Source organism: Triturus cristatus, chromosome 8 (genome assembly GCF_964204655.1).
Source record: "Triturus cristatus chromosome 8, aTriCri1.1, whole genome shotgun sequence".
NCBI lineage: Eukaryota > Metazoa > Chordata > Amphibia > Caudata > Salamandridae > Triturus > Triturus cristatus.
Window position 1 is genome coordinate 875,200,683 of NC_140591.1, and position 17,332 is coordinate 875,218,014.

General features: G+C 44.0%; 1 protein-coding gene across 1 annotated transcript in view; it reads right to left on the minus strand.

Moving 5' to 3' along the window:
• TFG (trafficking from ER to golgi regulator) overlaps positions 1-17,332 on the minus strand; it is a 154,901-nt gene that overhangs the window by 120,165 nt on the left and 17,404 nt on the right. Inside the window, exon 2 of the mRNA XM_085622404.1 lies at positions 15,267-15,467. Coding sequence (XP_085478530.1) covers positions 15,267-15,450 — 184 coding nt within the window. The 5' untranslated portion in view covers positions 15,451-15,467. The remainder of the gene's footprint in view (positions 1-15,266; positions 15,468-17,332) is intronic.

Sequence of the window (17,332 nt, forward strand, 5' to 3'; positions counted from 1 at the left end):
ATACTGAAGAAGATGGACAACAGAGGGTGGGCAAACATTTGGGACTGGAGAAGCAGGGAGACAAAGGAGCATGGGCATCCAGGGCTGCAGAAGCGCACAAACAGTTGAAGGTGGGCTGAATAAGCACATGGACACAACAGAGGGTGGGGGCAACCATGAAGAAGTACGGAAAGGGTGGGGGTTGGGGAAATAGTCCCCGATTTACAACACCAGCAGCAGATAGACCCTAGAGGAGAATTAAAAGATGCTAGATTCCGAGGGCAGACTAAGGTGGTGCTCAGTGATGCAGAGGTGGTGGTGTGCTGGTGGTGCAAAGTGATACTGAGGTGGTGCAGAGGGATGATGAGGTGGTGCAGAGTGATGCTGAGGTGGTCAAGTGATACTAAGTGATGCCAAGTTGGTGGTGTGCTGAGGCGTTGCTGCACTGATGCAGAGGTTTTGCTGTACCGATCCGGAGGTGATGCTGAATTGCTGTTATGGAGGCTGAGCTGTTGGTGGTGCACTGATGCGGAGGTAATGCCAAGATAGTGCTGATGCCAGGCTGTGCAGATGTCGAGGTGGTGCACTGGTCCTCACAAAAAAATAGTTTTATAGAGGAAAACATTTTTAAAATTAAAAACAAAATTGTTACACCAGCACAGGTACAGGAAATAAGCCTGTGGCGCCAAAATAAAGTATACCCCATTAGCGAATTAGATAAGTACAAAAGTAGACACTGCTTGTAAATAGGGAAAGTTTTGAATGGTAAAGACATGCTATACAAGTTGTTTGCAAACAATGGAAGACTTCATTGATTTGAGCTTGCTGCAGGCATGGTTTGTTTTATTAACTGGGATATCAACAGTAAATAAGCCCCACAAACAAGCAAAAATACGACCTACACACCGACTTGTCAGACCACTCCTTTTGGCACTGCATTATTGTATTTAAGCCAGTTCAACTAACTGGCACTAAAGGGGATTATTTTGAAGGATGTTGAGCACAATCAAAATGTTATCAGGTACAGTGGAAGAAAAATGTATATAACAAATTAACAGACAAAAGGATGACGACTGGCTCAAATAAAGCTCCACTATGTATGTGAATCTATTTTTTATTGAATATTTTTTGTCTGGTGGGCTAGACAAAAGTCTCAAACACACGCTCTAAAAAAAATGCCTACTTCTAGACGGTTTTCCACTTTGCCTTGTATATCTGAATGGTGGTGAGGCTTACTTACATATATGATAACAGGAGTTGGAGACAGAATGAATCAGCCTGAAAACTATTTTTGGGCTAAATAAAACTAATTGCGCTCATCTCCAAAAGCATGCTCAGAGTCAGACCACAAGGACTTTGTAACTGCCGTTAAACAAGAAAGAAGACTGCTGTAGAGTTAAATAATATTTTAGAAGTGATGAAATGCCAGAACGAATATAGATGCTCACAGAACATGCCATCATTTACATTCATGCCCCAAAGATCCTTCTTTCAAAGAAAAAGGAAATGCTTTTAAACCCAGGGAAGGAGGGGGCTGTTTGGAGCGTTAATGCAATCAAGATGGCTGGGATACAACTTGCCTGCTTGGCAACCGGCAAAAAGTGAAAGGGGGGGGGGGGGGGGGGCGAGATGCTCTTCCGAGACAGCAGCCTGTCTAGTTGTCCAGGAACACACAGAATGCTACCACCACCCATAACAGAGCTGCTGAGGAGGGAAGGCAACACGAACAGCAGGGAGGAGGGTGGGGACAAGGGAACACGGACAGCAGGGAGGAGGGTGGGGACAAGGGAACACGGACAGCAGACAGAGGGAAGGCATGTGAGGGAGGCAGACGGGCAGGAAGGAACACAAATCGAAGTGTGGTATATAATTGCCCAACCACCAAAAACCACTGCAGCGTTATGCGTGCTGGTCAATTGGCACACAGTTTTTTCAAGTAACGTGGTTTCTCCATTTTCCCCTCAAAAGAACCCTAGTATTCAGTGACAATTTGTTCTTGTGCAGTTCTGGGGAATTACAAAGTAGAAAGAGGAGAAGTAAATTAAGTGACTGTTTAGTGGGTGAAGGAGTTTGGTAACTTCAGTGGTCAGTTGTTGAGTTAGTTTTCAAAAGTGTCAGACTAACATGCCCAGGAATCATTATTTGCTTTGCAAAGACGTAGATTGTTACTGGTGAAACTGGCAGAGGAGCCGCGAGCATGATTTGAATACGGACCTGGACACGCTACGGTGAAGAAGAATACTCGCAACAAGGTACGGCAGCTGGTGCAACAAGTCTCCCTTAAGATGTGCAGACTTTAATACTACCAGCACAGTCTAACAGTGGCTATCATACCACATCGTTTATTAATTAACCTTCGACAATTGGATATTGGACTATGTCAAAATAACGCTTTAGATCTTATTTTGGATCACTTATTCTACACACATCAGACGTCAGATATCTACTCCTGCTCAGAATAAGTCACCTACAAGGTAACAACCTCATCGTCCAGTTGTTGCCTCAGACTGATAATGCAGACTGTGCTCACGTCCGGAGAGCTCGCACCTCACTCACCTGGAGCTTCGTGACTTTGGCCCCTCGCCTTGCTGGGCTGATCCCCCTTCGTCTCCCGCTGCCACCATCACCGCCATTACCTGCTGCGGCTGCGGACCACACCTACCGTCATCCTGTGCGGCAAGGGAAGCCGCGGACGCAGGTTACGCGCCAGGAGGCGCTCAAAAGTCCGGTGCCCCCTCCGCGTCGCGGGACGCGCCGGACGAAGCCCGGACAAAGGGCGGGCCCTTTGTGGCCCTCAGAGGCACAAGGAGGCCGGGCAGGGTCACACCTATTGGCGAAAATTCCAGGTATTTGGCCCGCTACACATGTAAGACTTCTTTTTACCACCTGCTAAAATTGGATTTGTGTACAGACTCTATAGCACCTATAAACTGGACACTGAGACTGTGGTGCATGATCGGTCATTTTACAAATTGTTACATACGACGTGCCCTGGATGTCTGGTTAGCCAAGCACTAAATGTTAAAAACTGATCAATAATTGGCCATCTTGCTCTGACCATATTGGGAGAAAGGGGGTTGCTAATTGAAAGGGCGCCATGGCTGCGAAACCTAAAACAAGGTCAACTAAGCGTAAAGCAAATACCCCGTTGATTACCACACATAGCCAATCCGATACTGATATTGCAGCTGGCCACTCGGCTCCCCCAACGGCCATAGATTTAATGTTAAGGAAGGTAATTGGGGCAGTGAATGGGGAAATTGAGCGTACCCAGAGACGCCTGTCAATGACCCCCCACAAATAACTCACATGCACATGCAAAGCAGATCTCCACAAGCCCTAGATGTAAATCTTTGCGATAGCTTGCAGGATAATAGCTTGGACATCTCATATGGGAATTTGCCGTGTGGACAGCAGATAGCAGAGGCTGAACCATCTGCCTGTAAGGCAGCAAAAAGACCAAATTTAAGTAAGCCACGGTTGCCCAAAAGAGGCTCAAAGCTTACGCAATTAAAGAAACCAAATTTCGTCAAGAAGGGTGGGAAGAAACAAACAATAGAGGATGAGGTCATAGAAATAGCTGTACCAAGCCCCTTAAGACCGCCAGTATGGTTACAACCAGTTATAACTAATTTACAAAAACATCTGGAATCCATTATTGCCCAATTAAAACCACTGATTAGCAAACTAGACAGAATTACCAATGAGCTTCAAAAACAGACAAGGCCGAAGGAAATCATTAATCCTATCGCTTCTGAAAGTATAACATCAACTGTGAATGTCCCCCATAGGCCTCCCCTTTCAAGTAATATTTGCACAAGAAACGAGCCATGTACTACCGCTCAGGTTCATGCACCACCCATAAGTACAGACCACTCACAGGATAGATGCCCAGTTGTACATATGCAAGGTTCTTACCCTAAAAATCAGGATGAGCTCAGAAGACCCCAGATGCAGCAAGGACAGGTTACGCCTCATTGTCCGGTTGACGTACAGCAGAAAGCCCTTGTTAGCAGGGATAAAATTTATCCTTCTCCCCCCGGAGTAAAATTACCTCCTCAAGCTAGTCCCTATGTTGTGGTCTTTGCCGGGGTTCCAGAACTCAGGGGGGGCCAAAGGGAACCATATCAAGAGCTAAAAAACAAGATCATTAACTGGCTAAACATACATAGACCCCTTCAAGGGAGGGAAAGGGGAGAAATCATCTATGTGAGAAGAGTACCTTGGTTGGGCAGCAGAGAGATGGATATTGAAGGGGATTGCATTATCGCAAATTTCAGAAAACCAAATCTGGTGGAGTATATATTAGGCAATTATAACAAAAATATGACCAGCACTATAAGGACCATGCCATTGGGCTATTTTTATCCTAGAAGTAGAACTATGTACCCCTCGGCCCATAACCTAGCTAGGATGGAAGGAGGGATAGATGGACGCCTGATAAGGAATCATGAATATAGCCATCTATCATCATTAAGTCTGGACGGTCCACAGTGGAAGAACAGATTTACTCCCCTCCTATCCCTAGATGAAAATGAATGACTAACTAACGTAGAGATATGCCCAGCAGGGAAGGAATTAAGGATGCCCACGAATACAAGTGAATTAACACCTGAGGGAAGGCATATACCGAATCCCCAAAAAATGTCTCCGCAAACACAGCCTGGGAAGAGGAATGATCCCCTGCCTGAAGGGAGGGGGGTAGCTAAACTAGATTCCAATGACAAAAGTTCCACCGAGATACAGGGAGGAAATGTGAAAATAACGTCTTGGAACATAGCAGGACTAGCTGGAAAAATAGCCAACGCAGAGTGCTGGAACCAACTAAGGGACTCTCAAATAATAGCCCTTCAGGAGACCTGGGTAGTTGAGCCCGATATCTATCATCTGGAGGGCTATAAGTCCTTTTTTGTCCCAGCACAAGAGAGTAGGGCTGGTAGAGCAAGAGGAGGCCTAATAATATATGTTGATGTTAATTTAAAGGGGAGAGTGACTGAGCCATCTTGGACCTCAGATAATTTGCAAGCAGTAACTTTTCAGGGCTAGGGGTTGAGGGTACAATTATTTAATATCTACAACCCTGGTTCAGGAAGTGGCACCAATACTGTGCTAGAGGTACTAGAGGTTAGACTAAATCAGGAAACCGACCATGGGAAAGGTGGGGAACACTCATTTGTCCTTTTAATGGGGGATCTAAACTGCCATCTTTGCTCACGCCTGATACCGGTAACTTTAGACTGGGATCTTTGCCCACTCAGAAAAGGGCCACATTTTGAGCATAGCTCTGAGGGCACACTATTAACAAAATTAATGGCTAGTCATTCACTAGCACATACCATTGATTTGGTAACCCCAGGACCAGAGGGCACTTTGACACCGACTTTTAAAGGAAGGGGATGTTCGTCTATTATAGACTACATTTTGATATCTACCTTTGCCAAACATTGGATTGGGAAGGTGGACACTAAATGGAGTCCCTTTAGCGACCATAACCCTTTGTCCATGGAAATGTTGTACAAGGGCTACACTAAAATGTTTAAGCAGTTGGACATCATTTTACAACCTACAGACCAGGGAAGACGTTTAAAATGGGCAAAAATTAATGCCCCTGAATTTTACATCACATTGGCCGTAAAGGGGAGAAGATGGGTGAATGAATGTTTAGATTTCCAAGAAGAGGGAGTCGACCTAGTTGCCGCTTTTAGGGAACTAACTAAACTCGCTGATAAACTATTAGTGGCAAAAGGGCCTAGGAAGCCAGGGACACACCCAAGATGGTTTGATGTAAATTGTGCACGAGCATTAAGAAACTTAAAAGCAAGTCTTAAGGCAAACCCAAGGGACATAGTGGAAGTGGCAAAGTACAGAAAAATCTATAAAATTAAGACCAGAGAAAGGAAGACCACTTTAAAAGCAGAACTATGGGCCGATTTAAGAGAGGCTGGTGAAAACAGGGACTTTAGTGAATTCTGGAGGATCATGAACAGACCCTGTTTTCATGATTGTAGCACCCCGGTCCTTAGTACAAATATTCTCCCACAGCAATGGGTATCTCACTTTGAGAGTCTCTATAATCACACAAAAGACTCTAAACAAGAAGGGGAATGGGATGGAAATAGGAGTCGGGTGCAGGATTTTACACTTATGGAGATCACGCAGGCAATTAAACGGCTGACACCAAACAAAGCCCCTGGGCCCGACGGCACTCCCCCAGATCTGTACAAAAGTAATGTCGACCTGTGGGCGCCAATCTTAACGAGAGTGATAAATGCAGCCATTAAAACAGGACTCCCGAGGTCGTGGTCCACTGCCCTAATTGTACCCATCTTCAAAAAAGGAAATAAGGATAACCCCCAATGCTACAGACCCATATCACTGATCGATGTCTCCGACAAAATACTGGGGCGGGTGGTCTTAAATAGTTTAATGGCCTGGACGGAAGAGCACCACACAATAGTAGACACCCAGTATGGCTTCAGAGCGGGAAAATCGACCAGTGATCAGTGTTTAAATTTATATCTACTGGTCGCCAAATACACTAAGGCAAGTAATGGTACCATTTATATGGGGTTTATGGACCTGGCGGCGGCCTTTGACAATGTGAATAGAAGCAAGCTCTGGGAAAAGATGAACGCCTTGGGGATTGACCAGGGATTGATAAACATCTTGAGAGAGCTACACTGGAACACTAAGCGAGAGTTCGCTATAGTATGGAGGGCGGGCAAACTGATTCCTTCTCATGTTCCAGTGGAGTAAGGCAGGGGGTGCATCCTTGCCCCCTTCCTATTCTCACTATATATCAATGACCTGGAGTCATCACTCATAGCCCAGGCAACTGATTGTCCCAGGGTAGGACAGCGCCAAATACCAGTCCTCCTGTATGCGGACGACACGGTCCTCCTCGCTCGGACACCATAAAGTCTTCAAGCATTGATCAATGGATTCGTAAATTTTATGGAAAAACTTGATCTTTCCGTAAATTTGAGTAAATCCTTTGCGCTGATAGCAGGCAAGAAACCAACCAAAAAAAACAGTATTTAACATTGGGACACATACCATGGGTACTGTAGCTTCCTTTCCGTATCTAGGCCTACTATTTGACGGGAAAATCCAATTTGACATATTGCTGGAAGAACATTGTACCAAATTGGTTTCGTCATGTGGTGCAATTATGAACTTTGCAAAAAGATTGGGTCGTTGGTCCCCTGAGCAAGTAATGAGCTTATACAGCTCAATAAGCATAGCTAAAGCCGTATATGGAGCTGAGGTGTGGGGCTTCAGGGATGTTAAACAGTTACAATTAGAAGAAGACAAATTTATTCGTAGAATCCTGAAGATCCCACCCGCAACACCAGCTGAAATTGCACATTCTGAACTCTGTATTCCATATATCGCAGGTCGGGTTAAGATTAGACCAGTTCTGGCTTGGCTTAGCATCTGGGTCAACCCGGATGCTGTACTAAGCAAGGAAATACTCACTGACTGTTTGCAAAGGGACAAATGGATGCAAATCCCATGGCTGAAATATGTCAAAATCTCCTTAGAATCTGTAGGCCAGTACACCCTTTTTAGTACCCCTGCACTAATCTCAAGAAGTAGCAAATTACAAATTAAAAGACTACTGCTGGATAAATGGGAGATGCTCAGGGAAACTAAAGCTTTAACATTAAAACGTTCAGTTGCAGTGCATCGCCTAGTTAAAGATACAGTGGGTATGGAACCCTACCTATTCTTGCTGTATAACCAACAGGAGAGATTTTTAATGTGTCGTTTTAGGCTCGATTTGTTGCATAATATTTTATCTTATCCGTCTGGTTTTACTGCAACTATTGAGCAGAAGGGTGCCTGCGGCTGCGACAACTTGTCTCCGCAGGACACCCTTCATTTTGTATTATTGTGTCCATTTTATCGTTCCCCTAGGCGTATGTTTCTGGTCGATATTTTAAAACACGGAAAATTCCGTCATACGAAAGTAGCCCTGCTGTTTTTACAAAGAGCTAATGATATGCATACTTTGTGCTCAATAATAAGTTTTTTTAAAAATTGCAGTAAGATTAAGGAACACTAGAGATTAATCTTTCTAATTCAATATTGTATTTTATAGGAATTGAAACAGTTTGGTCGATGGTTATTTTTTAATAATGAAATGTATAGATTATATGTGTTACTGTATTTTATAATATGTACTTTTTATGATGATTTTTTAAACCATCGAAATAAAGAATTTGAACTGAACTGAAGAGTACTGAAAAAAATAGAGTGAATGATACAATTATAGACCTGACCTCAGTAAAAAAAAAAAACAACAAAAAAACACATCATATGATTTGTCCTTGATCGCGCTGTATAACACAGCCCCATCAGGCACGCTGGATACAAGCAGAACTGAATGAGTTGTAAACACGGTACAAGTCCCAAACAAGATTTACAGGAGAGCGCAGCAAGCATGCTCTGCAAAATGAACAGGGAATCTTCGACAAGAGGCATAAAGTCCCGGTGCTGGAGGGCAGTAATAGAGCACTGAAGCCCATGCCTACTTGCATTCAAACTGTCCCTCCCCCAAAAATATTTTTACTTTGTTTTTTGTTTCCTTGTTTTCAAGAAGTGCAGACACCAAAATAATTTTTTTTGTTTTTAAATCAGGCGTGGTGGACGTCTGAGGATGGGAAACATCAAAGAGGCAGACGAAAGTGTAAAGAAAAAAAACAAGAAAATAGATAGGGACACGATTTACAGGCCTCGGCTGAGCCAGTTTGGTTAGAAAGGCCAGATAACATTACAACTCTAAAACAGAGCAGAGGCAATAGAATCAAACAGAGGAAAAAAAAAAATCAAACAAATGGCCAGGGGTGAAAGCCCACAAGAAATAGGGCCAGTAGCCATGGGTGTTCATACCACAACGGGGGGGGGGGGGGGGGGGGGGGGGTCCAAGTGTAAGCAATCCACCACAGAAAATCAAGGATTTCTGGAACGACACATAAAAGGACCAATGAAAAACAGTGGGCATGCTCAAAGCCCATATAACAGATGCAGCAACTCAAAAGAGACAACGCATGCTCTGCCTAGGCTCAACCTAAACAAGACTTTGTTTAGTTTTTTAAGTGATTAAAGTGCCCTGGTGGATGAAGGGGTGGGAAAGGAAGCAAAAGGGGGGTGGAGGTGGGTGGGTGAGCCAAAGCAATGACGGGGTGGGGGGGGGGGGGTCGAAACACGTGGGAACATGGAAGTAACATGAGTGAGGAATGGGGATGAATGTGAAGTAACAGGGGAGGATAAAGGGGCACACATGAAAGCAAAACAGGGAGGGCATGACAGATGGGTCCCTAACAGAGGGAGACGTGAAAGTAACATGCAGGGCGTCTGAGGGGGTATGCAACAGGGAGTGTCACAAGTAAGCACACCATGGAGTGGGGTATATGACAGAGCAACACAGGAAGAGAGGTGAGAGAAAGTGCCCTCTGCATGGTTGGCCCCACTTTCTGCTGAACTGCTGATGTGCTTTGACTGAGTGTGCCCTGGGCTGCTGCCAAACAGGTGCCCAGGGCTTATGTTCTTTCCCTAAAACTGCATTGAAGACCTAACTCAATTGGCACTCTTTGGCCACAGGTCAGCTCCTGGTAAATAGTACCACAGATACCCAGGGCACTGTGATCAGGGAAAGCATCTAAGGGCTGCAGCACTTATTGTGCCACCCTTGGAGTCAGAGAGAGAGAGTGTCTCCCTCCCTCCTGTTTTGGTGCTACATAAAGTGAAGGGTCAACATGGCACCCATCCCTGTGTGCAATGCCTATAACCCACTGCCCTGGCATAGATCAATCACCCCTCTAGCTGGGTGCTCCATACCAGCGGTGAGGGTACATGTGCATGAGCCCTGTACCCCTACAGTGTCCAAGTCCATACTTAGACATAGTAAGTACAGTGCTGCCATTAAGAGTATATGGTGCTGGGAGTTTGTCATTATGAACTTCACAGCACCATAATGGCTACAATGAAAACTGAGAAGTTTGGTATTAAACTTCTCAGCACATTAAACCCACACTGATGCTAGTGTGGGATTTTATGATCTTAGAGATACCCCCTGAAAAATGACCTACTTGGGTCGAGAGCCTGCTGCTCTCGGGGGTCTGAAACAATGCACATCCCGGGATGAGGTTCCAAGCCTCCTCCCCCAGGATGGGCAGGGTCCACGAAGGAGAAGCGTCAAAGGCTGCTTCCTGCAACTGGTCCCCACTGGTTCTGACCCACACTTTGGGCGGGAGAACCAGCAGAAAAACCAAGTGAGGAAGGGAGGTGTGCCCACCTCTACCTCTCCTCCCCTACCAGAGGGGTGGACTTGGCAATCACAACTCCCAGACCCCGCCATCTTGCAGATGGGGGACCCAGACAACCAGGGTGAGGCTTATGCCCCCCTCCCACTAGAGGATGGAATAGGGGGTGTACCCACCCCAGGGAAGGGACTCATTGGTCCCAACCTTTAACCTACCTGGATCGCCTCCAAATCTAGGATTTAGGGCCACCCCTGAACCTTGCTTCCTCAGACAAGAAGGACCGAAAGCCCTGCTGAAGCTAAGGAGGACGTCCACTGACCTGGCCCTACCGGCATGTCCCCACTTCGAACCTGCAGAAGCGAAACTCCAGTGTGTCCGGCAGTCAGCAGCCTCAAGAACCCAGAGGACCTGCCCTGCCTTCAGAAGACAAGACTGTCTCCCGTGAACACCGGATTTGTTCACCAACAGACTCCAGGTCCGGCAAAGTCCGAGAGTCTGCACCACTGTGCACCAGATGCCCACAGCCAGAGTTTGAGTGGTCCAACACCACATGGAGGTCTTCCCCCACGATCCGGACCCTAGATCCGGTGACCCGTGACCTGCCTCAAGTCACCAGCCGACACCGGCAATCTCAAACTTTAAGGTCCCCCCAACCGTGACCTGGTAAGAAGACCCGACCCTAAAAGGCACCCCTGCACCCGACACCCCACGGCCTTGGATGGCCCAACATACTTTGCCTAACCAACCCCCAGCATCCCAACTTACCTCTCCGAGTGGTGGTTGCACCCAGAAGACCTTCGTCCCCGAGCCTGCAGTGTGTTTGCTAACCGGAGACTCCCTACTGAAAACTACAAGGCACCCAACGCCAAAACAGCACTCTGCACCCGGTCACCCTCGTGCCGCTGAGGGTTCATCTTTTGTGCTAGCTTGAACCCCCATTCGCCCTGAGCTTAAGTCCAGGAGCTTTGCTCCCACAACCCAGCGGAGTGCTAGTCAGCAGCCACCAACCGGAAGCCCCCTATCCCCAATTGGATAACATTGGGCCTCAGCACTCTGCACCCGGCCGCCCTAGTGCCGCGAATGACCAGACATATTAAAATGCCTCGACTCGAATGACCCGCAATTTAGTTGCCACGTAACAAAAAATGTTTTCAGTTAGAAGAAAGTCTTGACACAATGAAATATGTAACAGTCGTTTAGTGGCCATTGTCTATCTTATCATCATCAATTGTACTTTAAAAAGAAATAAATTAATTTTAATGAATTGTTAAAATAAAAAAGTGGTGCATTACCCCCTCAGATCAATTTTATACTTCCAAATTGAAGGTCTAAAGAAACGGACGTAACTATGAGAGAAATATATATATATATATATATATATATATATATATATATATATATATATATATATATATATATATTACCTACTGGTGGTCGCCAGTAGGTAGTTATAGTTAGGACCACGTTTCCATAGAAAATCCGCAACATTCTATTTTGAATAACTTTGGCGTCGGTCGACGAATCCTCGCGAATTTTTCAAAATAGGTGGGGCGCTACGCTCCGCTCCTACCCTGAAAGTCTCGGGGGGGATTCGTCAAGCGGGGGCTGAGATAAAAGGGGGGTCCCAAAACGCGTTTTTCCCATGCATTTTTCCATAGGACCTTTAGACAGGGCTACAGCCCGAACGGCTGAACAGAATTTAATGAAATTTGGCAGAGAGGTAGTCCCCAGGTCAAGGAAGTGCCTTTTGTAGGTTTGGTGTAAATCTGTTCAGTAGATTCTGAGAAAATAGCCTTTAAATCAATATATATATCTGTGGCAGCTTATGGTGCGCTTACGGTGCGCTTACCGTAAGCTTACCGTACGCGTACGGTGGCGTGCGCGAGCGCGATTCTGATTGGCTCTTAGATCTTAGTAAACATTCGAATCGGTCGAAACCAGGAAGCGGCGGCCGCCATTTTCTCTCTCGCTTCCTGAGTTGGGCAGCAAAAACGAACCCCAAAAATGTGTAAAGAGGCAGTTTCATGAGATCCTAACCACCCAGCATTGATACAGGGGTTCCCAAACCACCCCCAAGCCCAAAAAAAAAAAAATTTTTTTTTTCGGAAAATCGCCGATTACGCTTACCGTACGCGTACGGTAAAAAATTGTAAAAAAAAAAAAATTATCCACATTCTCCCCACCCAGTGTGCAAATGGTGCCCGAAGGGCACCATTTTTGCATGGCATATAACATAAGAAGTTAACAAAGAAAACATTTCACAAAGATGCGCAAAATATGTCCCCCATGTGCGCACGGTGCGCCAAGCGCATCGTGCGTACATGGCCCATCCCGCTTAACGTGGGCACGCGGTGCGCGCAGCGCACCGCGTGACCACTGTGCGTGCACGGCACTAACTGCGTAAAGTGGCCGCGCGGTGCGCGAAGCGCACCGCGTGCTCACTGTGCGCGCACCGTGCGCGAAGCGCACCGTGCGCGCACGGAACGAACTGCGTTAACTGGGCGCGCACGCCACGAATGGCGTAAAGTAACTTAGCATTTAAAAAACCTTGCAAATTCACTGAAAAAAACATAGGTTTCACACATGTTATAGTTAGCTGGACATTTTACTGATAAAAAACCAATGAAATTCCCCCGTTATAGTTACTGCAGGCAACTATAACTCACGCGACCGCAATCTTCTGCTGATGACATATGTGTCTTTATGAAAAAAAAATATTTGTAATATATGTAAAGCTAAAATTTAATGGAAGAAGACATGGGCAAATAAGTGTCTAAATACAGTATTAGCATCAGCAGAGGATTGCGGTCGCGTGAGTTATAGTTGCCTGCAGTAACTATAACGGGGGAATTTCATTGGTTTTTTATCAGTAAAATGTCCAGCTAACTATAACATGTGTGAAACCTATGGTTTTTTCAGTGAATATATATATACATACATACATACATACACACTTTTAACGCTACAATGTAACTGATGTTTTGGAACATTGTTTCTGTTTTAATTAACTAAGTAATTAAATCTTTTCAGTTTCAGTTTAGTGCCTCTGAGGGTGTAACCAGAGTGCATCCTTGACCCTGGGGGACCCCGGAGTCTACCCCCAGAATACCAACTCCCACAACCGAATACTTTCCTTTGAACCAATAACCCTATTTTCATCCATAGGATAACATGGACTGTTTTTCTGTGAAACTTTTCCAAGTGTGGAGTTGGAAAATCTATGAAACCCTTTAAAACTAACTAGACAAAAACGCTTTTACTTTCCCGTTTACAGGAAATGTCCCAGTGCAGTATTCAGGTATACTGCACTGTGTACGAAAAGTTCTGTAAAGTAATCTACTTAACATTCCACTAAAAAGCCAATACAAAGTATATGTACAGTGTATCAAAAGCATTGTATTACTAATGGCTCTACTGTAATCAAATCAAAGTGCATATACAACTGCAATGCAAACGGTTTACAATCTGCATTACTACTGTGATGCATTTATGGCTTACCAGTGCCAGGCTTGCTTGGTTCTAGAAAATAAAAACTAAAAAGATATTTTTATACAAAACCAATTGGTCAAAAGTTCAGTCTTGGAGTGTGTGATATCATGTGCTGATCGAGTGTGTACAACAAATGCTTAACAATACCCTCCGATACAGCTTTAATGCTCAACCACACTACCAGAAATAGAGAGTACCGTGCTATCTACTTTTACCTCAGCCTACCTTTGGGGGTTCACTGGACTCTGTGCACACTATACCACACTTTGGTATAGTATATACTGAGCCAGCTTCCTACAAGAGGTATATGGGAGATATGACTCAAAAATAGATGTACTCTCATGGAGTGCGAAAAGGGCAACTGAAAAACAAGCAGTGGAAGCAGAGATGCCAGCCAATCAAAGCGATGGAAAAGAGGCAATGCTAGCTGGGAGAGACAAGCCCAAGATTGACGAGCTGGGGCATGAATAAGAAGCGGCAAATGAGTGACAAGGAGAGCCAACCAATGGTAAGAAATGAACAAGCTCCAAAGACTTGTATGTTCTTCACAAGCCACAATATGCCTTGCAACAGACAATACATGCATGGACTATTAGGCTCAATCTAAAAAGCAGCACTTGAAAAGAGCAATGGAAGGACAAGTAATGCATTCATGCTCCAAGGGACCGCCAAAAACAAGTGGAAGGAAAGCCTACGGAAGCTAAATAATAATAAGACGACAGTAAATGAGTGACACTGAAGCCAATAAATTGTAAGCAAAGGGTGGGCTCCAAGTCCACTGTAAGCTAACAACATATTGGAACAGACAGCACATGCCCTGTGTTGCACGATAATTATTTCTTTTTTTTTTAGGTAAGTGAAGAAAGAACAAGTAGAGGATTGAGGCTAAGGAAGAAAGAAGGCCTGAATAAAGGGAAAAGAAATTCCAGAACAGGGTGGTAAGAGAATGCAGAAGTAAAGTAGTAAGTACCCACCCCTGAACCCCCTCCACACAAAAAACAGGGTTCTAATGCCAGTATCCCTATAGGGACAAAATTGGGTGATGGTGATCTAATCATTTGATAAGTGATTCAGTGTTGACAAGTTTAGGACCACTTAAAAAAAAATTACAATCAGTCTGAATTGCTGTACTAAAAAAAGTAGTATGCGCACACGCACAAAATAAGCATTTTGTTTGTATATTTGTGTATTCTCGTACAATTGTAAAACAAGGGATTGCAAATCCCTTTGACATTTATTTGCAGCCAACAAAATATTTTGTCTCAGTAAACCACAGCCATCTTTCAAATCAGAGCAACCAGTCTTATCCGTTTCATAGCAACACATCATAATCCTTGAACAAGAAAGATCAAAACGAGACCCTGGAAAGCAAGTCTGCTCCCCACTGGGCTTGGTCATCAAAAAGCTTCAGGTAAATAACTGGCTGGCAACCATGGATTTCAATAGACTACGATTTCAGTTCATCGATTCTTGATGCTTCAACTGGAAGTATCCAGTCGTTGAACTCTTGAACAAATAATATACACATACCTTCATCTTTATACTTAATTGTGACTTCATCATTGCTTAACAGTTTCCCTCTGAAAACTCTCTGCATCATTAGCACCAACTCGTCATAAGTTATGTCTTCATTGTGAATTGGAATTCGCCGAATGTCCTCTCCAATTTGGGCTTTAATGATGAGTTTCCCGCTCAAGTCCAACTGTCCGTTCATGGTGATGTCTTACCCAGCTGAAATAAAGTGAATGAAAATATATAGACCCCTATTATTAAATAATTAATAGGTTAATATATATATTTTTATAAATGCCTAACCTTACTGCACATTATATGCAAGTAAAATAATGGAAGTGCAAAATCAACACAGAACAAAGAAAGTGCATATGTTTCTTTTATAACCCACCAATTGCCCATATACAATTTTCTAACCACCAAGAGAAAGAAATGAAAAATAAAAATCCACAACTCGCATAAAATGATTAAGTGAATGTCACCCACAGGTTGATATGCTTGTCTGAGCTCTTCATTGTAAGGTAGGCAACATTTTTCAGTCCTTAAATAATTATAGTTGACCCACAGGATCTAAAGCTTTGCACAAGCTGCCATCTTCATTATTGCTCACTGTGCAACCTTTGCTGAATACCCAATTTACCAAATGTTTTATACAAAAAGTTATTTTATGCATTGTAAAGGATAAACGGGGGGGGGGGGGGGGGGGAGGGGTGGAACACCAGTCCAAGTGAAGCTGAACCCCCAAGAATTTTATTCCACATGCTAAAGCTGTGGAGGTAGGTCCTTCAACAACCACTGGCACAGTCAATAAAGCTTGCCTTTGAACTGTGTTAGCCGGCCTTATGGCATTGCAATTCTGAACAGCTTTGGCAAAACAATGGTTTTGGCATCAATACTTATACGGGACGGGGTGCGTGCTTCAGCACGCATACACACCTATGCATTTGGATGGGAATGTGGAGCTAGCGTGATCTGAATGCACATGTCACTCAAGTATGTGATATGCACATTCGTGATGCTATTACTGTTATTTTTTTTCTACTTTTAAATTTACCGTTTCAGGATGGAGAACACCCATCTTGGAGAGGTAAATTCATTTTGTTTTTAAAAACTAGTAGGAGGAGAAGCAACTGATGTTCTGGGGTGTGGAGGAGGGGGGCAACAGTGAGAGCACAGAATGGGTATAGGATTCAGAATAAGCATACAGAGAGCAGGTGAACATGCTCTCACTGAGTGTTGAAAGAGAAAGAAAACAAGCACTGGCAAAGCACACAGTCTGGAGATGAATCCAAGCCTTTTGGGTATGGCAATGCTTGGTCATTTTTGTTGTAAAAGCTATGTTTGGGGAGGCGCTGGGTCCTCACTGATAGAAAAAAAAAAAAAAAAATTGGCTAAAAGCAGAAATATGTTTTGATCTCAAAAACGTACTTCTTTGCATTAAAGGAAACCATTTTCTATGTAGAAGTGCTGCTCCTCAAACAGCAGAATACAGTCATTGAGAAAAATCATAAAAATGTTACAAGACCTGCAGGTCTAGCGACTTAAATAATTTACTCAACCCAATTATAATGCTCGACCCATAAACTGGTTAGAAATTAGGTGATCCTGGGCAAATATTGTAATTCACTCAACCACCATTATCTTCTTTAGCACACATACAAAGCATCTTCAAATACGTGGACTCAGCAGGTCTGCTGTACAAAAACACTTTTGATTTAATAGACTAAAAACTTTTGCTTCACATATAATACATATCTAGCCACATATAGGATACACAAGACCGTTGACTTCCCTTTTAGTTCATTAACCACATTGTCATCAGGGTGGGGGCTGGAATGTTTCACAAATCAGGTTTTAAAACTTTTAACAAATACATACCTGAATCATGAAGTGGTGGCACACTTATTTGCAATCAGCAGATTTTCCATTGAAATGGTCACAAAATTTCCCACTGACGTGGTTTTACAGATCAAACAAAGTGTACAATGTTTGGAAATGGAGTTTCTGCAAATATTTGTCATTTGTTCATCACAAAGTAGTGTTCCGATTTGTTTTGCTCCTATTTAAAATCGCTTTGCACCATA